At 42.3% G+C, this 16630-nt stretch overlaps 1 protein-coding gene across 1 annotated transcript; it reads right to left on the reverse strand.

The window, feature by feature from the left end:
• Positions 1-2422: 2422 nt before the first annotated feature.
• On the reverse strand, positions 2423-12132 carry KCNK18 (potassium two pore domain channel subfamily K member 18; the record flags this gene model as incomplete). The annotated part of the gene is made up of 3 exons (XM_083505311.1): positions 2423-3234; positions 10710-10853; positions 11913-12132. 3 exons carry the CDS (start codon positions 12130-12132, stop codon positions 2423-2425), a joined length of 1176 nt encoding a protein of 391 aa, XP_083361437.1.
• Positions 12133-16630: the final 4498 nt, after the last annotated feature.

Below are 16630 nucleotides of genomic sequence, written 5' to 3' on the forward strand. Positions count from 1 at the left end.
CTAGGTATTAGGAGCAAGTTGTGCCAATTAAAGGGCTTTTTAGCAGAGGCACCCGGAGAAAAATAAAGACATCCCCTTTGTGACAGAGGTGAAGTGGCCAAGAAGGGGTTGGTTGGACTGGTTTAGTTGCCTTCCTTCTCTCTGTCTCTCTCTCTCATGGGGCAAGCTACAGCTGTCATAGTGCTTTTCATTAGCTTTGCCTGGTTTATTATCTGTGGCTTCTCCTGCACAAGGCTAGTCTGTCCACAGTTGCCCATGCCCTGATAACCTCCCAATTGGATTCCTATAATGTGTTCCATCTGGGGCTGCCTTTGAAGGCAGCAGTTTGGAAGCTTGAGCTGATACAGCTGCCAGGATTTTAACTGGCACAGCCTATTCAGGTCATATATCATTAAAAGAGCTCAAGTGGCTGGCTGCCCACTTCTATGCCCACTCAAAGTGCTAGCATTGACTTTTAAAGCCTAAACAGCTTGGGATCCCAGTACTTGCAGGAGTGCCTTCCTGCTTGCACTCTCAGATCATTAGCTAAGGTTCTTTCCTGTTATTCTTTATTTTATTTAGCAAATTTATACACCATTCAGTCAAAAGGAAAGTCCCACCTAAGTGCTGAATGATACAAAACATTACATGAAACAATATAAAATTCAAACATGAATACTGTACTGTCAGTCAAGTAACTAATAATACAAAACTGGTCACATTTCAGGAAAGCTTGATTAAACAAAGATCTTTGCTTCTAAGTTGATACAGATGGAACTTGCTTGATCTTCTTTGGCAGGGAATTCCATAACATCAGTGCTGCTACTGGTAGAGGTTGATCTGTTAGGGCAAATGGGAAGCTGGCCCACCAACCTCAGATTGCCCTCAGCCATCTCTCACCTGTCCACTTTCTTGCTGCCGACCATTCAGGGGGTGGCTTTGCCTGGCAGTGGCCCCAAATTGTTTAAGGCTTTATTTACATACTAACAGCAGCACCTTAAATTTGATCTGTGGGTCCAGAATTGGCCTCCACAGTCACTTACGGACACACTGTTAAGACCATATTTGGCTATGAGTGATTGCCAAAGAAAGAAGAAGAAGAGATTGGACCCAGTAGCATATTGGCTTATTGGCAGATTTTTCAAGCCTAGGAAGATACCTGAGTTTCCAGTGACAGACACCTGTAGGAGCATCCCCCAGACTGCATGCCTGCACTTTCAAAGGTCATGCAACCCTGCCCAGAACAGACAGCTGGCCTATCTTCTGACAACAGAAACCACTTGCCCACAGAAGCTCTGTCATGCCAGGATTCACTCAGTTTCCTAGCCTTCATCTAGCCCACCACAGCATCCAGTCCAGAGCTTATACAGCCACTTCTGGTTCAGATGTGACACAAAAAAAATAGACCTGGGTGACATCAGTGAAGTGAGTGATAACTGGAGAGGGGGCTTTCTCAGCCATGGTGCCTCATTCATGGAATGGCATGCCCCAGGAAGTTCACATGGTAGTAATGTTGCCATCTGAAACTGCCTTGGTTGCCCTGGTTGATAACCATCTCTAGGAGATACAGAGGGAATGTAACATGGTGGATTCTTCTGGATTTCTTCTCAGTGGTTTTCAAAGCCATTTGCCATGCTTAGATCAGGGACAGCTGAGAGAAAACCAGCTTCCACGCCAGTGTCCATCAAGGAGTTCTTGCTGTTATGGATGACCCCTTAATTGCAGATTCAATTGTCTATATTTTGATGAAATTGTTTTATTGCACATTTTAATTTTGGATGCCTATATTTCAATTATTCTGTATTTTTTATATACCTGTAAACCATGTTGAAGACCTTTTTTTGCATCAAGTGTTATATAGATAGATTGATTAATCACCATCATATTTTAGGTGCCAAACAACCCCCCTTTTATTATCCCAGGCTTTTAAACTTTAAACATTTTGAAATCTTACCAATTGTCTGTTTTATTTTGTTATTTCAATTGCGTAAACGTACATGGAACCAATTTCAGTAAGGTGTGGTATATTAATATTGTAAATATTTCATGGTTATTATCAATTATTCTAGCTCACCGCTGTCATTGCCAATGGAGTGGGGGGAGCCAAATGGTTGATATGTCCACACAATTGTAAATATTCATATTTAACAGAGAGGCACCTTCTATATTTCCTAGTGTTCCAAAGAATAGTTTTATTCCATCAGTTTTAACACCTTAAAGGGGAGGAATGCCCTCACTATCATTTGTGTTCAGCTGCTACATAATCATTTCACTAGTTTACAGCAGATCCCACTGTCAATGAAAATAATCACCCATCGTGATTTTCCATTACTGAATCAAAGGTCGAAAAACAAAAGCATTTGCAATAGCCTGCAGCAGCTGCCCATCAACATGAGTTTGGAACTGATGTTGCTGCCTCTCCTTTTAGTTAGATGGACATTTTTCATACCATTTTGGGTGGGGGGTTTTTCCGTCCGATGCAGCAGATCAACTTTTTGTACAGAGAAATGAGCCTGTCTTGTCCCAGCTTGAAAGCGATGATGACAATTTCCATGCCGACCACAATATAAAATGACAAAAACAAAAAGAAGTTGGGGTGTTCCAGGGCAACGTCACCAAAGCCAATTGTTGTTAAGGTGATGAAGCAGAAATAGAAAGCGCCCTCGAAATTCAAACGGCTTTCCCAGCGCGGAAGGATGGCAGCAGCGCAGGAAATGTATACAAAGACAATGAGCATCATCAACCAAAATGGCACATCCAGCTTTTCTACTCTTTTCCCTATATTGTCAATATTGTCAATCATGTGGTTCATCATTGCCCCTGAATCCAGTTCAGGGCATGAACTCCATCGTTCAAACTTGCCAGGTCTCGGTGGTGCAAGGAACTGGTTCTCCCTGGCAATAAGTTGTTCAAATATTTCGACATTTCGACTTTGGCAAGGCTTTATTTTCAGTGAAGAATGATGTCTTAGCACTTCTTTGATGTTTAAAGGTTCATGAAGGACTACTTTGGTTTGCCTGAGGGCTAAGGATCCAGATTTTGAGTCTCTCTTCTTCTTCCAGCAGGATGCAAGAGAAAGTCTGGCTAATATTTTTGACTGTAGTTGTCTCCCTTTATTGTAAGATGTGGATAATATAGATGAGAGGATGTCTCCCATATCAGTGAGAACTAAGAACATTAGAGGGATGCCAAATAATGCATACAGCATACACAAGTATTTCCCAGGTCTTGTCACAGGGTAGGTATGACCATAACCTGAAACCAAACAGAATCAGAGAAGTACAATTTAAATTCATCCAAGCTGATGAAATATGCAAAGAATTTCTTCCCTTTATCCAATATTGCTTCCCCGCCACTCAGAACGTGAAGTCTAAAAACAGACAGCTCTACTACATTCATGTATTTCCATTGCAGGTGACAAATACTATGCAGAATTTAGTTTTCCTACCTACAATGCAAGACGAAATGGTTTCTTTAAGTCCCCTTTTGTGCATTTTTTTTTAAAAAAATTGGAAAGTTGCCTCCTTTTGTAGAGTTTATCCTTAGTTTCTTCATGCTTTTCTGCAAATAACAACATTCTTCCAGTACAGTGGTACCTCGGGTTAAGAACTTAATTTGTTCTGGAGGTCCGTTCTTAACCTGAAGCACCACTTTAGCTAATGGGGCCTCCCTCTGCCGCCGTGCCGCCGCCGCGTGATTTGTGTTCTCATCCTGAAGCAAAGTTCTTAACCTGAGGTACTATTTCTGGGTTAGCGGAATCTGTAACCTGAAGCGTCTGTAACCCGAGGTACCACTGTATCTAACTTGGGTATCTTTTGCTCAACTAAAGGCTGACTATTGCTAATCCTTGGTTGTTTTTTCTTTTTTTAAGTGCTGGTAGGTGATTTAGCAAGATGTTAGCAGACTTCAACTTCATCTCTTTGTAATACACCGGTTGACTACAACACAGGGCTAGACCAAGACATTTTGCTGCCTGAGGCAAAGGGAAAGATGGTACTTCTCCCATTCCATGCACGGAAGTTGATCAAACTTGTACTTGACTCTTACATCTGGCAATGGGACAAAATTATCCACCCCATCTGAGGACAGCAAGCTACCTTAGGGCTTTCAGGGCAGTCTGTATGGGTCACACAGTTCTGCCTGCTCCCTTCTCTTTAGTATCTGCTGCCTGAGGCAGCGGCCTCACTCTCCCTTAAAGATCTAGCAGCAAAGGGCAAAGCGTCAACAAATCAAATCACATAATGTCAACTTGCATTAATAACATTCCTATATGTTATGATCAGAGTCCTTTCCTCCTAAGAACTAATAGAAAATTGGGTTGGGGGGGTACAGTGATTCCACACTGCATACAAAGTACAATATGAAGATAGTAGTTTATGAGGAGATCTGTCACTACATATGCTACTTAGTTCATCAAGAGATGTTAGCAAACCAAAGGTTTAACAGCATATCTTATTTGTGTCTACTCAAAAGCATGTTGCACTGAGTTCAATAGGACTTACTCCCAGAAAAGTTCTTATAGAAGTACGTCCAAATACTGCATGCATTCTTGCTACTAAGCGTTCCTACAGTCTTTAGATTCCATTCTCAACTTTACAGCCAACTTGATGTGTGGCCTTGAAGCTTGGAATGCCCTTCCCTCCTTACTTTCCCACCTGGAAGCAACTAATAATGTAGACTTCAGGGATTGGCTAGAGGAGGAAGTTAATTGCTATAATTTAAATGTATGGAGTGGGGGTTTTTTGTTTCCTTTTTATCTCTTAATGATAGTAATCGAAAAGGCTTAAGCCCAGACTCTGGGATTTTTTGGGGTGGGGTGGGGTGGGGTTGTTATTTGTAAAATACTTTAACAATACAGTCCACCCAAATACTAACAAATTCTGCCTGAGGTTACAGGCAAAAGAGAGTGTCCTCCTTTCCTATCTCAAATAAACAAAAAAGACCCTCAGCAAATAGATTGGCATTGCTTTCATGATTTTGCTGACTTGGCTTGATTTCCTGAGTCCAGGGGTATTTGCCTTGCAGGCACCTTCTAGTTCATGAGCCACAACAGTCTGGATTGCGTATATGGATTGGAACAGGAAGGGGAAGAGAACTGGTGGAAGGATAAGCCTTCTTTTGGAGCAGGGAACTATTTTATTATTATTATTATTCTTTCCAGCTTTATGATAGTATAAACTCTCCAGTGGAAGTCTACAGCTGGACAAATATCCTTTTATATGTTTGCTGCTTTAAGATAACGTTGAAAAACCTGCTGTACGAAAATGTTTTCAAATTTCTTGGAGGTTTTCTTTCCCTGAAAGATAGATTCTTATTTTTCTGCCTCATTCACAACACCTGTATGTTTCCAGTAGTTTTAATAGTCAATGTTATCTATTCTGTTCAACATATAAGGTGGCAAATACCGAACATATGAATTTTTTGTAATGATTTTATTCTAGGTTAATACAAATGGACTTTGCTGCAGCTGCTAAGAATGTCATATTCAAACTGGATTCCTTTATTTGCTCATTTATCATTTGCGCCCTAACAGGATTTGAAAACTAGTATTTCACTGGAAATATTTTTTACAATCAACTTTTTGATACTTCAGTTATAGAAACATTTCTACGGCTTTTCTAACTGTGAGGCTACAGCATGGGAAAGTCAGAATGAGTAAGGTCACTCTGCATGAACTACTTGCATCACTGCAAACTCCCTTTGCATGCTTACAGAAGCAAATCTCACTAAGTTTAATGAGACTTACTCCTTAGTACAAGGACGGTCAATCTTTCATCTGTCTTTGAGAATAAGCTATGCTTGGCTGAATGCCATCAGTTGGCATAACCAGAGCTGAAAGTGGACCTAACCCCCACACCCATCCTCGTCTTTATTCTCTCTCTTCCACGCTTCTGCCTACACAAGGGGACGGGGACAGATGGCTCTTGACAGACATCTGATCCAATAGCTTTCTGCAACCTAAAGGCCATAAGATCCAAACACACCTGTCATGCTCTACCCTAGCAAGTGGGTTGCGGGTTGCAGCCTCACTGACTGCAGTGGGCCAGCTGTTAAACTGATTCAGCCCATTTCACTTGGAATGCTGTTGCTGGATTGCAATGTATGGTGTCAAAAATAAAATGTCTTATGGTCCATTTTAATCCTCACAGCAGTCTTGGCTAGGCTGAAATATAACTTCTGGCCCAAGGACAGAGGGCAGGTGTCTGAACGTGGAACTCCCTGGCCCTCTAAATACTATACTACACTGGATCTCAGTTAGATAGTAGGAATTTGCCACATATCAGGTCCATCTAGCTAAGTAGTCTCTACTCTTCTGTCCCTTTATATTCCTTTTCTTCTAATATACACATTTTTGTACACAGTTTTACCTAATATACACATTTTTGGAAAGCAGTTTTCTTGAGTATAATGTATTTTAATATATATATTTCAACAATAAGTTGATTCTCATGCACATTTTACCCTGGAGGAGTGATTTGAAAAATTCAAAGATGTGCGAATTTCAAAGGATGGCTGTGCCAGTTGGTACCTCCTCTGGTGCTCATGAAAGGTCTCAGTGAACATCCCCTCTTTCCCAAACTGTTGTCTAAACAGTTTGGGAATTTTTTAAAAACAGAAATCAACGACAGACTATAATTGGCCATTAACTCCCAAATCCTTATTGCCTGGATTCATAAGTGAATATGAATCAGACATGAACTGTCTTGTAATCCCAGAGTTGTTGACGACAGCAAAAATGATAATTGCAAAAAGTTGGTGTAGTTCCAAAGTGCTCACAATCAAGAAATAGGTTGCCAATGTATGGCAACCAGCCACAAGTGAGGAGGGAGGGAGAGAATGCAGAACAGTGTCAATCACGTCTTAACTTTTGAAAATCATCATATGACATCAATACTAATATTTATATTTTATTTTTGTTAAAAATTGTCATGTATTATTACATGTCATGTAATATTTCTGTTATGAGATACCTTTTGGATCTACCCTGTTGCTTATTTTACTATAAATTCAATTGCTAGAAATAGCAATATGACATTTGTCAGCCACAAACGAATTAGGTCCCTATTACTGTGAATCTTTTGGTATGCATATGTTGCTTAGATGATTCTTTCTTGAAACAGTCATCTTAAATGACTTAGCTAGCAGAAGAAGACTAGATTTCCCCATATGATGTACTACACTGGAAGGAAAATGCAAATGTTAAAAACTAACATTGCTCCTTGCTAATATATCTTTAAGAGAACTCCAAGTGAGATTTTACTTGCTCCTTGAATATCATTGGTTACCCACATAATAGGTTTATTGAAGTGGCCCCTATAAGTTATTGTCTTTACCTCAATCTCAGGAAATAAATTGGGGTATACCATATACCCTGATGACCTGAAGATTCATTCATTTATTTCTTACATTTATACTCCACCTTTCCTCCAGTAAGCTCAAGGTGGCATACATATTTCCTCTTCCTTCCCATTTACCCTCACAACAACGCTGTGAAGTAGGTTAGGTGGAGAGGTAGTGACCCAGTGAGCTTCATGGCTGAGTGGGAGTTTGAACTCCAGTCTGCCAGGTACCGTGTTTTTCGCCCTATAGGACGCATCGGCCCATAGGACGCACCTAGATTTGGGGAGGGGGGAATAAAGGGGAAAAAATTATTCCCCACCCCCAGGCGCGGGGCTGGGGAAGCTCAGGCTTTGCCAGCTTTGGCATCGCTCTGGGAGCTTGTGGGGCTGGGGGCAGGGAAAGCAGAGCTTTCCCCTCCCCCAGCCCCCAGAACAGGACCCAGAGCGATGCCGAAGCTGCGTGCAGCTTTGGCATCGCTCTGGGAGCTTGCGGGGCTGGAGGGGGGAAAGCCCTCCGCCAGCCTTCTAGCCAAGTCGGGGGACAGTGGGAAAGGCGCGCTGCGCCTCTCCTGCTGTCCCCCGAGTTTGCGGGGCTGGCAACGGGGAGGAGCAGGCTTCTCCTCCCCCCCCCCCGCCAGACTTGTAGCCAAGTCGGGGGACAGCGGGAAAGGCGCGCTGCGCCTCCCGCTGTCCCCTAAGTTTGCGGGGCTGGCGACGGGGAGGAGCAGGCTTCTCCCCCCCGCCAGCCTTCTAGCCAAGTCGGGGGACAGCGGGAAAGGCGCGCTGCCCCTCTCCCGCTGTTCCCCGAGTTTGCGGGGCTGGCGACGGGGCTCTCCTGAAGCCTGGAGAGCAAGAGGGATCGGTGCGCACCGACCCCTCTTGCTCTCCAGGCTTCAGCGAAAGCCTGCATTCGCCCCATAGGACGCACACACATTTCCCCTTCATTTTTGGAGGGGAAAAAGTGCGTCCTATAGGGCGAAAAATACGGTACTCTAAGCACTATACCATACAGGCTATCTGTGCATACAGAGATAGGGAATCTATCTCTGGTGCATGCATCACAAGAATATACATAGTGCACATAGCCTAAGCACTAAGAGAGGCATCAATGCTCTGACACTGAAACCAAATCATCATTTATACATTATGCACTATGGCGGTTTGAGACTACTGTCCTCCTGACTGGTTTCTTCTTCCTGGTTTGAGGTAGTGGCAATCATATTTCACTGAGAAAGAAATTGGGGTTTTTTTCTGGAGGGGGAGCTCCCAATTTAATTTGATTATATACCAGTATATTCTGACAGGAGATGAAATAATATTATTAGCAGCTGAATTAAATATGAGGGGTGAATGGGGTGTTAAGAGAGGGGTAGTACCTGTGGTGGGGGACACGTGGTTCTCCTTCTGGGGTAGTTTGTCCACTTTGGTCCCCACCCTGCACTCAGCTCTCACCTGTGGCTCTTAGAAGCTGTCAGCACATGACAGCAGCCATATCCCAGGAATGACTTCAACTGGCTGGCGAAGCCAGGTGAGGGTAGCCGATGGGTCTCAAACCCTTGGTGAGTTAGGGACTTCTCCTGCCCGTGGACAGGCGCTGCCAGATTGAGTGGACAAGACTAGTAGTGGGTCCAATGGTGAAGAAAGAAGGGGGTTTCTGCCAGTGGCATAGTGTGGGGGGTGCAGGGGGGGCCGGCCGCACCGGGCGCAACATCTGGGGGTTAGGGTTAGGGGGTGCAAATCCACGGGTTAGGGGGCACAAATCCACGTGTTAGGGGGCGCAAATTACTTGCCTTGCCCCGGGTGCTGACAACCCACGCTACGCCACTGGTTTCTGCACATGCTGTAGAGGGAAGTGAGGGGCAGATGGGGCTCATACACCTGGGAAGGCAGCCCATCTAGGAGACTCTGGGCCAACTCTGATCCTAAACCTCTGCCGCCTTGCGGGATATCTTTGGGAGAAGAAAAAGCTAAGGACTAAACCCTACACAAATCGTGAGTGGAGTCCCTAAGACAGTTGGACAGCGTCTTGTACACCTCCTTCCTGCAGCAATGCTGGTGCCAAACATATTGCTCGGCTTTCCTTTGAACCACAACAGAGAGGCTGAGAGGGGGATCTTGTCTTGTCATCTTGGCAGCCCTGGACCTCCATACACGCTGCCCTGGTTTGTGCCCCAGGGGAGTCACTTCAGTGCTGCTAGCACAGCAGTTTGACTTGCGCCTGCCCCCCAGGCACACTCCATTGTCTCTCAAGATAGATGGAGGCCAACAAAATTAATAAGCTCCACCTCCATTGTTCTGCCCGGACGCTGAGGTCCGGTTCCAAGGGCCTTCTGGCAGTTCCCTCACTGCGAGAATTGAGGTTACAGGGAACCAGGCAGAGGGCCTTCTTGGTAGTGGCGCCCGCCCTGTGGAACACCCTCCCGTTGGATGTCAAGGAAATAAACAACTATCTGACTTTTAGAAGACATCTGAAGGCAGCCCTGTTTAGGGAAGTTTTTAATGTTTGATATTTTATCACTTTATTATTATTAATACTGTATTAATATTCTGTTGGAATATAATTAAATATGAAATGAATTTTATGTGTGTTTTATCCTGTTCTCTAAATGTTGTTCATCAACAAGATTAGTAAAGATTTGATGTGATGTGATTTGATTGGGGATTAAAATATGAAGCACAAATCTTCAGAATGTATATAAATTAGAGACACGTCTTTACACATAATACTAACTGACATAATAAAGTTATATTCGAATATTGCAAATATTATTTTTTTTAACATCAATAACTTTAAACCTTTTCCAAACAGAAATGTAAGAAGATTTCTAGATTTGGTGTACCTGGGGACCCTCATGAGCCACACATCCTGTACGCCCTTATATGGCTGCCCCAATGAATAATCCTGGGAGCTTTACCCCATCTTTCTATGGGAAGTTTCTGCAGCCAATGATGACTTAACTTACTTGTTTGTTTCAGCTATTTTCATAACACGTTGTACGTAAAAACTTTATGAGAGGTCCTTGATGTAACTTGCAGTACAATCACATGTTTTCTCGGAAGTAAATCCCACTGTATCCAATGTGACTTACTGTCTGATAAATGAGCACAGGATTGCAGCTTTGCAACCGTAAACCCTATGCATATATATATTTGGAAGTAATCTCTCTGAGTTCAATAAGAGTTACTCCTATGTACATGGACACCGACATTTACCCTCAAATGACTATATTCACGGTGTAATGTAGGTAACTTTGAGATTCTGGTGGCATATGCTGTTGCTGAAGAAGCTACAGGTCCCCACTGGGGTTTATATATTTCTTGCAGACATGCTGATGAGCTCAATTATCTTAACAAGTCAAGTGCAAAATACTTTCAAAAACTCATACTTACCCACTGTTGTGAACACAGTGCAGCAGAAAAAGAGAGAGCCCAGAAAGGACCATTTCTTTTTAGGGTCGCCAAACCATTCCCATTCAATTGTTTCAATCAGCTTACGTGCTTCTTCCTTGAACTCATCAAAGGAGATCTCATTTCCTGTTCATAAGAAAGTGGGATTTAGTATTAAACAAATTGAAAATTATGGTCCTGGATGATGGACAATAAGTAAGCGTTATGGACCATTGAGTTATTCAGCATTGACTGGCTGGCTGGCTGGCTTTTATTGAGATTTAGCTTTTTAAAAACAAGTCCACACACACCTCTCTTCCAGTGCATCATTCCATGGAGAGGAAAGAAATGATTGGAGGGGGGGGCGCTTATGATCTGGCAGCTGTTCTCCCCTAATTCCCAGATGGGGGTGGGGTTTTCCACTCTAGCGGGTGTTGAAATAAATGCAAACAGCACCTGCTTGGTAACACAATCATGTGCTTTTACATGTTTTCCATAGCACTGAGCGAAGGCATGGAGAAAATACTGAGGAGTGATAGAAGAAAGAAAACATCATAAAATTAAACCTGAGATTTAATTTAAAGCATAATTTTAACAAAATGTTCCTGACAAATTTGGATCTTAAATATTTTTTCAATAAATTATCACCGTTGCTCCAAACCCATTCTTTCTTAAAATGATGCATCCTGGAACAATCACATTCCTCGAAAAGGACTTATTGCTTCTTAGAATGTGTACAAAACTTGACTTTAGGATTGTAGCATTGTAGGGCACTCATGGTACAGTAATTGGTGTGAAAGAAAGCCTCGAAATGATGAACTGCTTTACTGGAACCAAGGAATCTGTTTCACACCAAAATGTCCATTCATGGGCAGTGCCCCACAACCCATGACCAAGATTGCGGGGTGAGAAAGATCTGCACAACAGTAAAGTCATAAAATGGGGAAGAAGAACTAAGGAGCTGCTGTTTTCATAAACCAGAGATAAGTATGATGTTCGGAAACTGGGAGCAGAGATTCCTCCGAGGATGAGAAATCCTTTCACATTAAAACAAGCAAAAAACCAACCAACCACCCAACACAGTATATTGCAGAGTCACAGGTGCCCAAATATATGCAGACATTCAAAAGGACAAGAGAATTGACATCCGCTCTGTGAAATAAACTTGGGTTAATACATCTCTGCCAATGCTACTTGTGCACATACCTGATGAATTCTTTGACAGATTCCAAAGCTGCCGCATGAAAGTCTGATATGCTTCTGTTTCATTGCTTTCTCTGTTGCCTTCAACATGAGAAAACATGAGAGCACCCAGCAATGCGTAGATCACTAAGGAACAAATGAAGCAGACATGAGGGAAGACTGTCCAAAACACTTGGTTGCAGGACTTTTTCTCTGTCTGGGAAGGCGATGGTTCTGTCTTCATCTTCTCAAAACTTTGTCTCTGCAAAAGCAGACTCAAGAAGGCTCCAGCACTCCTGCGAAACCTCTTCCGCTTAAGAGGAAGAGAATACACTATTTCTGTTCCATGCTTAAAGCGCTCTTGATATTATAACTGGAGTTATCCTCACAATACCCAAAGGAGCCTGGAGAGAGCTTGCAACCAATCATGTCTGAGAAATATCCGTCTGTCAGATGTTAATACTTTGTGCAGAATGGCTATTGATTTCCACCGGAGCTATAATGCATGCAGATGACAGGCTACAGTACAGCCTCTCCGACAGTTACGTGATATTTGAAAGGAGGGGATAGTTTGGGTACTGTGCAGTATAACTTCCTGCGATCTGCCCTCTGGCAACAACTGAAACAAAATTTCCAGTAAGAGAAAGCAAACTGCAGAGTATAGATAATGGATACAGATAATGGATCGGAATATGATCAGGGGGTGTCCCCAAGGAGTGAAGATGTAGTATCTATTGTGCTTCTGCCATTGTATGGATTAATGTCTATTTCCCAGGGAATTCAAAATATCACTCTGTTTTGCTATTCCTCCCACCCTTTCATCCTGGCTTTCTGGGTGTTTGCTGCACTAAGACTGCAGTCCTAACAACAACAACAACAACAACAACAACAACAACAACAACCCCACTAACCTGAAAATAAGCCCCATTGAATTCAAGTAGTAGACAGGATTAGGACTGTGTTGTAGGTCAGTATCCTGTGTATATATACAGATTAGAATGCCTTAAGTGCCTTCATTATACACCTTTAGGTGCCAGGCAAAAACGTTCCTCTTTAACCTGGCCTTTGGCTGATGGCCCTTTTAAAATGTGTTCTGGAAGGGTAGATTATTGAGTAGAGATGAGTTGGGGGGGGCCTCTGCTGTGGTGGAGCCCAACCTATACCCAAGTGGACAAGAGGATTCCTCCAGACAGTCTCTCACCAGCAGTAGGCAACATTAACCCCCCCCCCCCAATGGAGTGTTTGCAGCAAGGTACTGGACAGTTTGGATACACTCCATCCAGTGGGAGGGGCTGAGCAGGAAGAGGTGGAGGAGAAGCAGGAGTCAGAGTTAGCAGGACACAGTCTTGTTACCAGTAACCAAGTGCTGCCTCTGTGGACTGGATCAGATGCAGTAGCCCAGACAGAGCATGACTTTGAATGGTCACGTAAGTGAGAGAGTCTTGCAAGTTAACTCACCCTGACTCATATTTAAAAGCTTGGTGGGAGGGGAGGGGAAATTGTTGGGACATCTGCATTGCTTCTGTTCAGTTCTGTATGTGTTACCTTGGGATCCTGATTTCTGGGCCCTATGCTTGCTGCTGAGCCTGTAACATTTTTAGCCAAAATAAAGATCCCTTTCTTATTCTCAACTAAGAGCCACTGTTGTTGTGTTTGGGGATGAGGGTGTGACACATGGGAAGAGGCCTGAAGGACAACATTCAATTCCTAGGCCTGGCAATTCTACTCATTTCTCTCAAACCAGGCTGCCAGTCACTATTTGCTATGTGCTGTTGTATCTTGAAATTGCTGGGACATTGTTTAATCTGCTCCTGAAAGCATCCTGATGTTGGGATAAGAAGATGTTGAGTAGCCTTCTGACTGGGCACAGACTACCTGACCCATTCCTGAGCATGATCCAGTCTACATGGATCAAGAAACTGGGTATCTGTGCACTCCCTCCCCATGTTCAGGTCTGTACTAATAAAAGGTAAAGCCCAACACATTTTCAAAAGTCTACTTCATTTGCTAACACAGAGATGTTGTGCTATGAAAATATTCTGTGGAAATAGGGGGAGGGGGATTACTGCAGACAAGCCTAATTCTATTATTCTGTCAGATAAGTGCAAATTAGAATGCAGGCAGTTCTTCTAATTTTCTTGGATCACAGTAGTTCAAATTAGAAAGCTCTTTCTTTGGATACTGAAAGGCTTTTAGATAATCAGTAACAACTCTCCCTGCATTATTTTATCAATGAGCTGTTGTTTAGGTGTTCCATTATAGTCAACTGCTGTACTTCCAAGCATTAAATGCTCAGATTTCAAGTCCATATAATTTATACATATACTATACATCTTCCCTTCCTGCCCATCACTAAGTGATTCATTGGGGGAAGGAGTAAAAGGAAAGGGGCAATGTTTGCTACATGCCACACTGTACTCGGGGCATTCCATTGGACAAGAACAGCTGCAGGAATCCCCCACCCTCAAGATCACTGAACTGAGTGGGCAGGTTGGCAAGCCTTGGAGATCAAGAGCAGAAGCAGTGGCAGATAGCATGGTAGTGTGGCACCATGTGCCTGTCCTTCTGTCAGTCATGCTGCTGCTGCTGCTGCTTGCCAGGACATATAAGGGGGGGGGGGGAGATATGTGGTGGTGAAGCAAATGCATTCATAATAAACACATTCCAATAGTTTGTTGGGAGGAAAATGAGAAACTGGGCAGGGCTAGGGGAATGAACTGGAGTGGGTAGAATTGTTAACAGGACCACTCTGCACATCACTGTTTTCTTGCAGGTGCAACTTGTATACAGTCTAAATGGACAATCTCTGATCGGCTATTGCTTTGATGCAACTCACTGTCTCCATGTTTTGGGGTCCCTGTGGTCACAATGACCAGATATTAATACTAAGACAAATCTGGGTACGTAAATCAAGATTGTCATGTTATTTGTTCCATTTCATCTTTTGAGCCATTATCCCAGGCTCACATCTTACAATATAAGACTACTATGGTGAAGATTGGTACTACCTGAAACCATATGGTTAGATGTGACAGAGCCATAGCCAATAACCAAACAACCGCATTTCATTTATATGGGCATTGATTTTCATCTCTTATTTTGCCTGCTCTTGCCTGCTGCTCTCTTGAAATATTAATAGGTGGGTTATAGTATCTTCCATTAGGCATTGCTGGGCCAGGATAGTAGCTTTTCAAGGCATTCCAAATGATCAAAAGCCAACACATGCACATTAACGTTACACTAAAATCAATGGTCTTGAGCTCACATAACCCAACGCTGGTTTATGACCATGAAATTATATTTCTTTTTTACCTCTTTAGTGGCCTCTCTTCAATTATATTAGTTTTTTAAATAGTACAGATATAAATAGGACTTGACCCAGAAGTATGATCTTTTTTATATATCTCACAGTACCTTTAAATTACAATTCATGCTTTCCCAAACAGTTTTTATATGTGATGAACTATGCTTTACATCCTGAATATAAATTAACTAGACTTCTCATAGAGCTGGAAAAATAATGAACAGGGTGGAAACAGCCAAAGGTGTCTTTCAGTTACCTTTAATAAATATTCATCTAAATAGATCTCTGAACCAAGTCATCTGTAAATGCTTAAATGGAGGAGCTGAATGTTGTTAAACTAACAATAGATGTGCATTTTATGGAGTAAAGAAGCTCACTGTGTTTGTGTTATCATAAAGGAAAACCTTTTACATTTAGATATAATATAATTCTGTTGGGAGCTGCCCAAAGTGGCTGGGGAAACCCAGCCAGATGGGCGAGGTAGAAATAAATTATTATTATTATTATTATTATTATTATTATTATTATTATTATTATTATTTGGTGATCTTATCAAGATAAGCTACAATCGTAAGCCTGGCTGACTGTAATATTGTTGTTATCAGTGTGGTTTTATGCTCTTAAATACTATACTTGCTTACTTTGGAATATGTTCCACAGGGATATACGTGTGTTTAGGACTGAAATAAACCATTCTCAAGATCTAGGCAGCACCAGAAAATAAAAGGAAAATATTTTTTATGTGTCTGTGCTGGTTGCATTTGAACAATTTAGATTCTTTTCTTTTCTTAAAAAACCCTTATTCTATTGATACAGTGATTTTTATATGAAAATTATTCAACAGTAAACAATGAGTTGTATTGAAGAGTTGACTGGGTTAAGAATCTGTTTTTGATTGCTCTAAGCACATCACAACGAAGGCAGAAGGAATCTCACACACAACTCGTAATAGCATGAATCTGCTTTTTCTATCTCTTTTGGATAAATTAGTAGATAAATTACACTTGCTCCACAGCATGGAACCAAATAATCTGTGTCTTTTGGTCCTGTGCTCTGGCACAGCCCAAACGGGACGTCTGGTGTTGAGATCAGAAGCCAGGGTAGTTTCTGTAAATCTGGGATGTCTTGCTTGAAATGGGACATTGTGCGGTATGGGGTAGAGTTAATGTTAGCCACTGAGCTACTGGCTTAATTGGGGGAATCTTTCTTTCAAGAGGAATGGGGCATCCGCTTACTGCTTTCTTCTTCCGATTTAACCTGGCAGAAGAGGATCTTTAAATTCCCCATGGCACCTTTGTTTAATTTAATGCTTCTACAAATATTGCTCTTAGATAAATTATTGATGGGCCTTATTGAGGAATGCCATTTAGTGTATCAAGGGCATATCCCACTATGCCAAGTTTTGTAGTAGCATTTAAAAGAGCCAAATGGGAATGGT

The sequence above is a fragment of the Podarcis liolepis genome (genome assembly GCF_965112155.1).
Source record: "Podarcis liolepis genome assembly, chromosome: 5".
Lineage (NCBI taxonomy): Eukaryota > Metazoa > Chordata > Lepidosauria > Squamata > Lacertidae > Podarcis > Podarcis liolepis.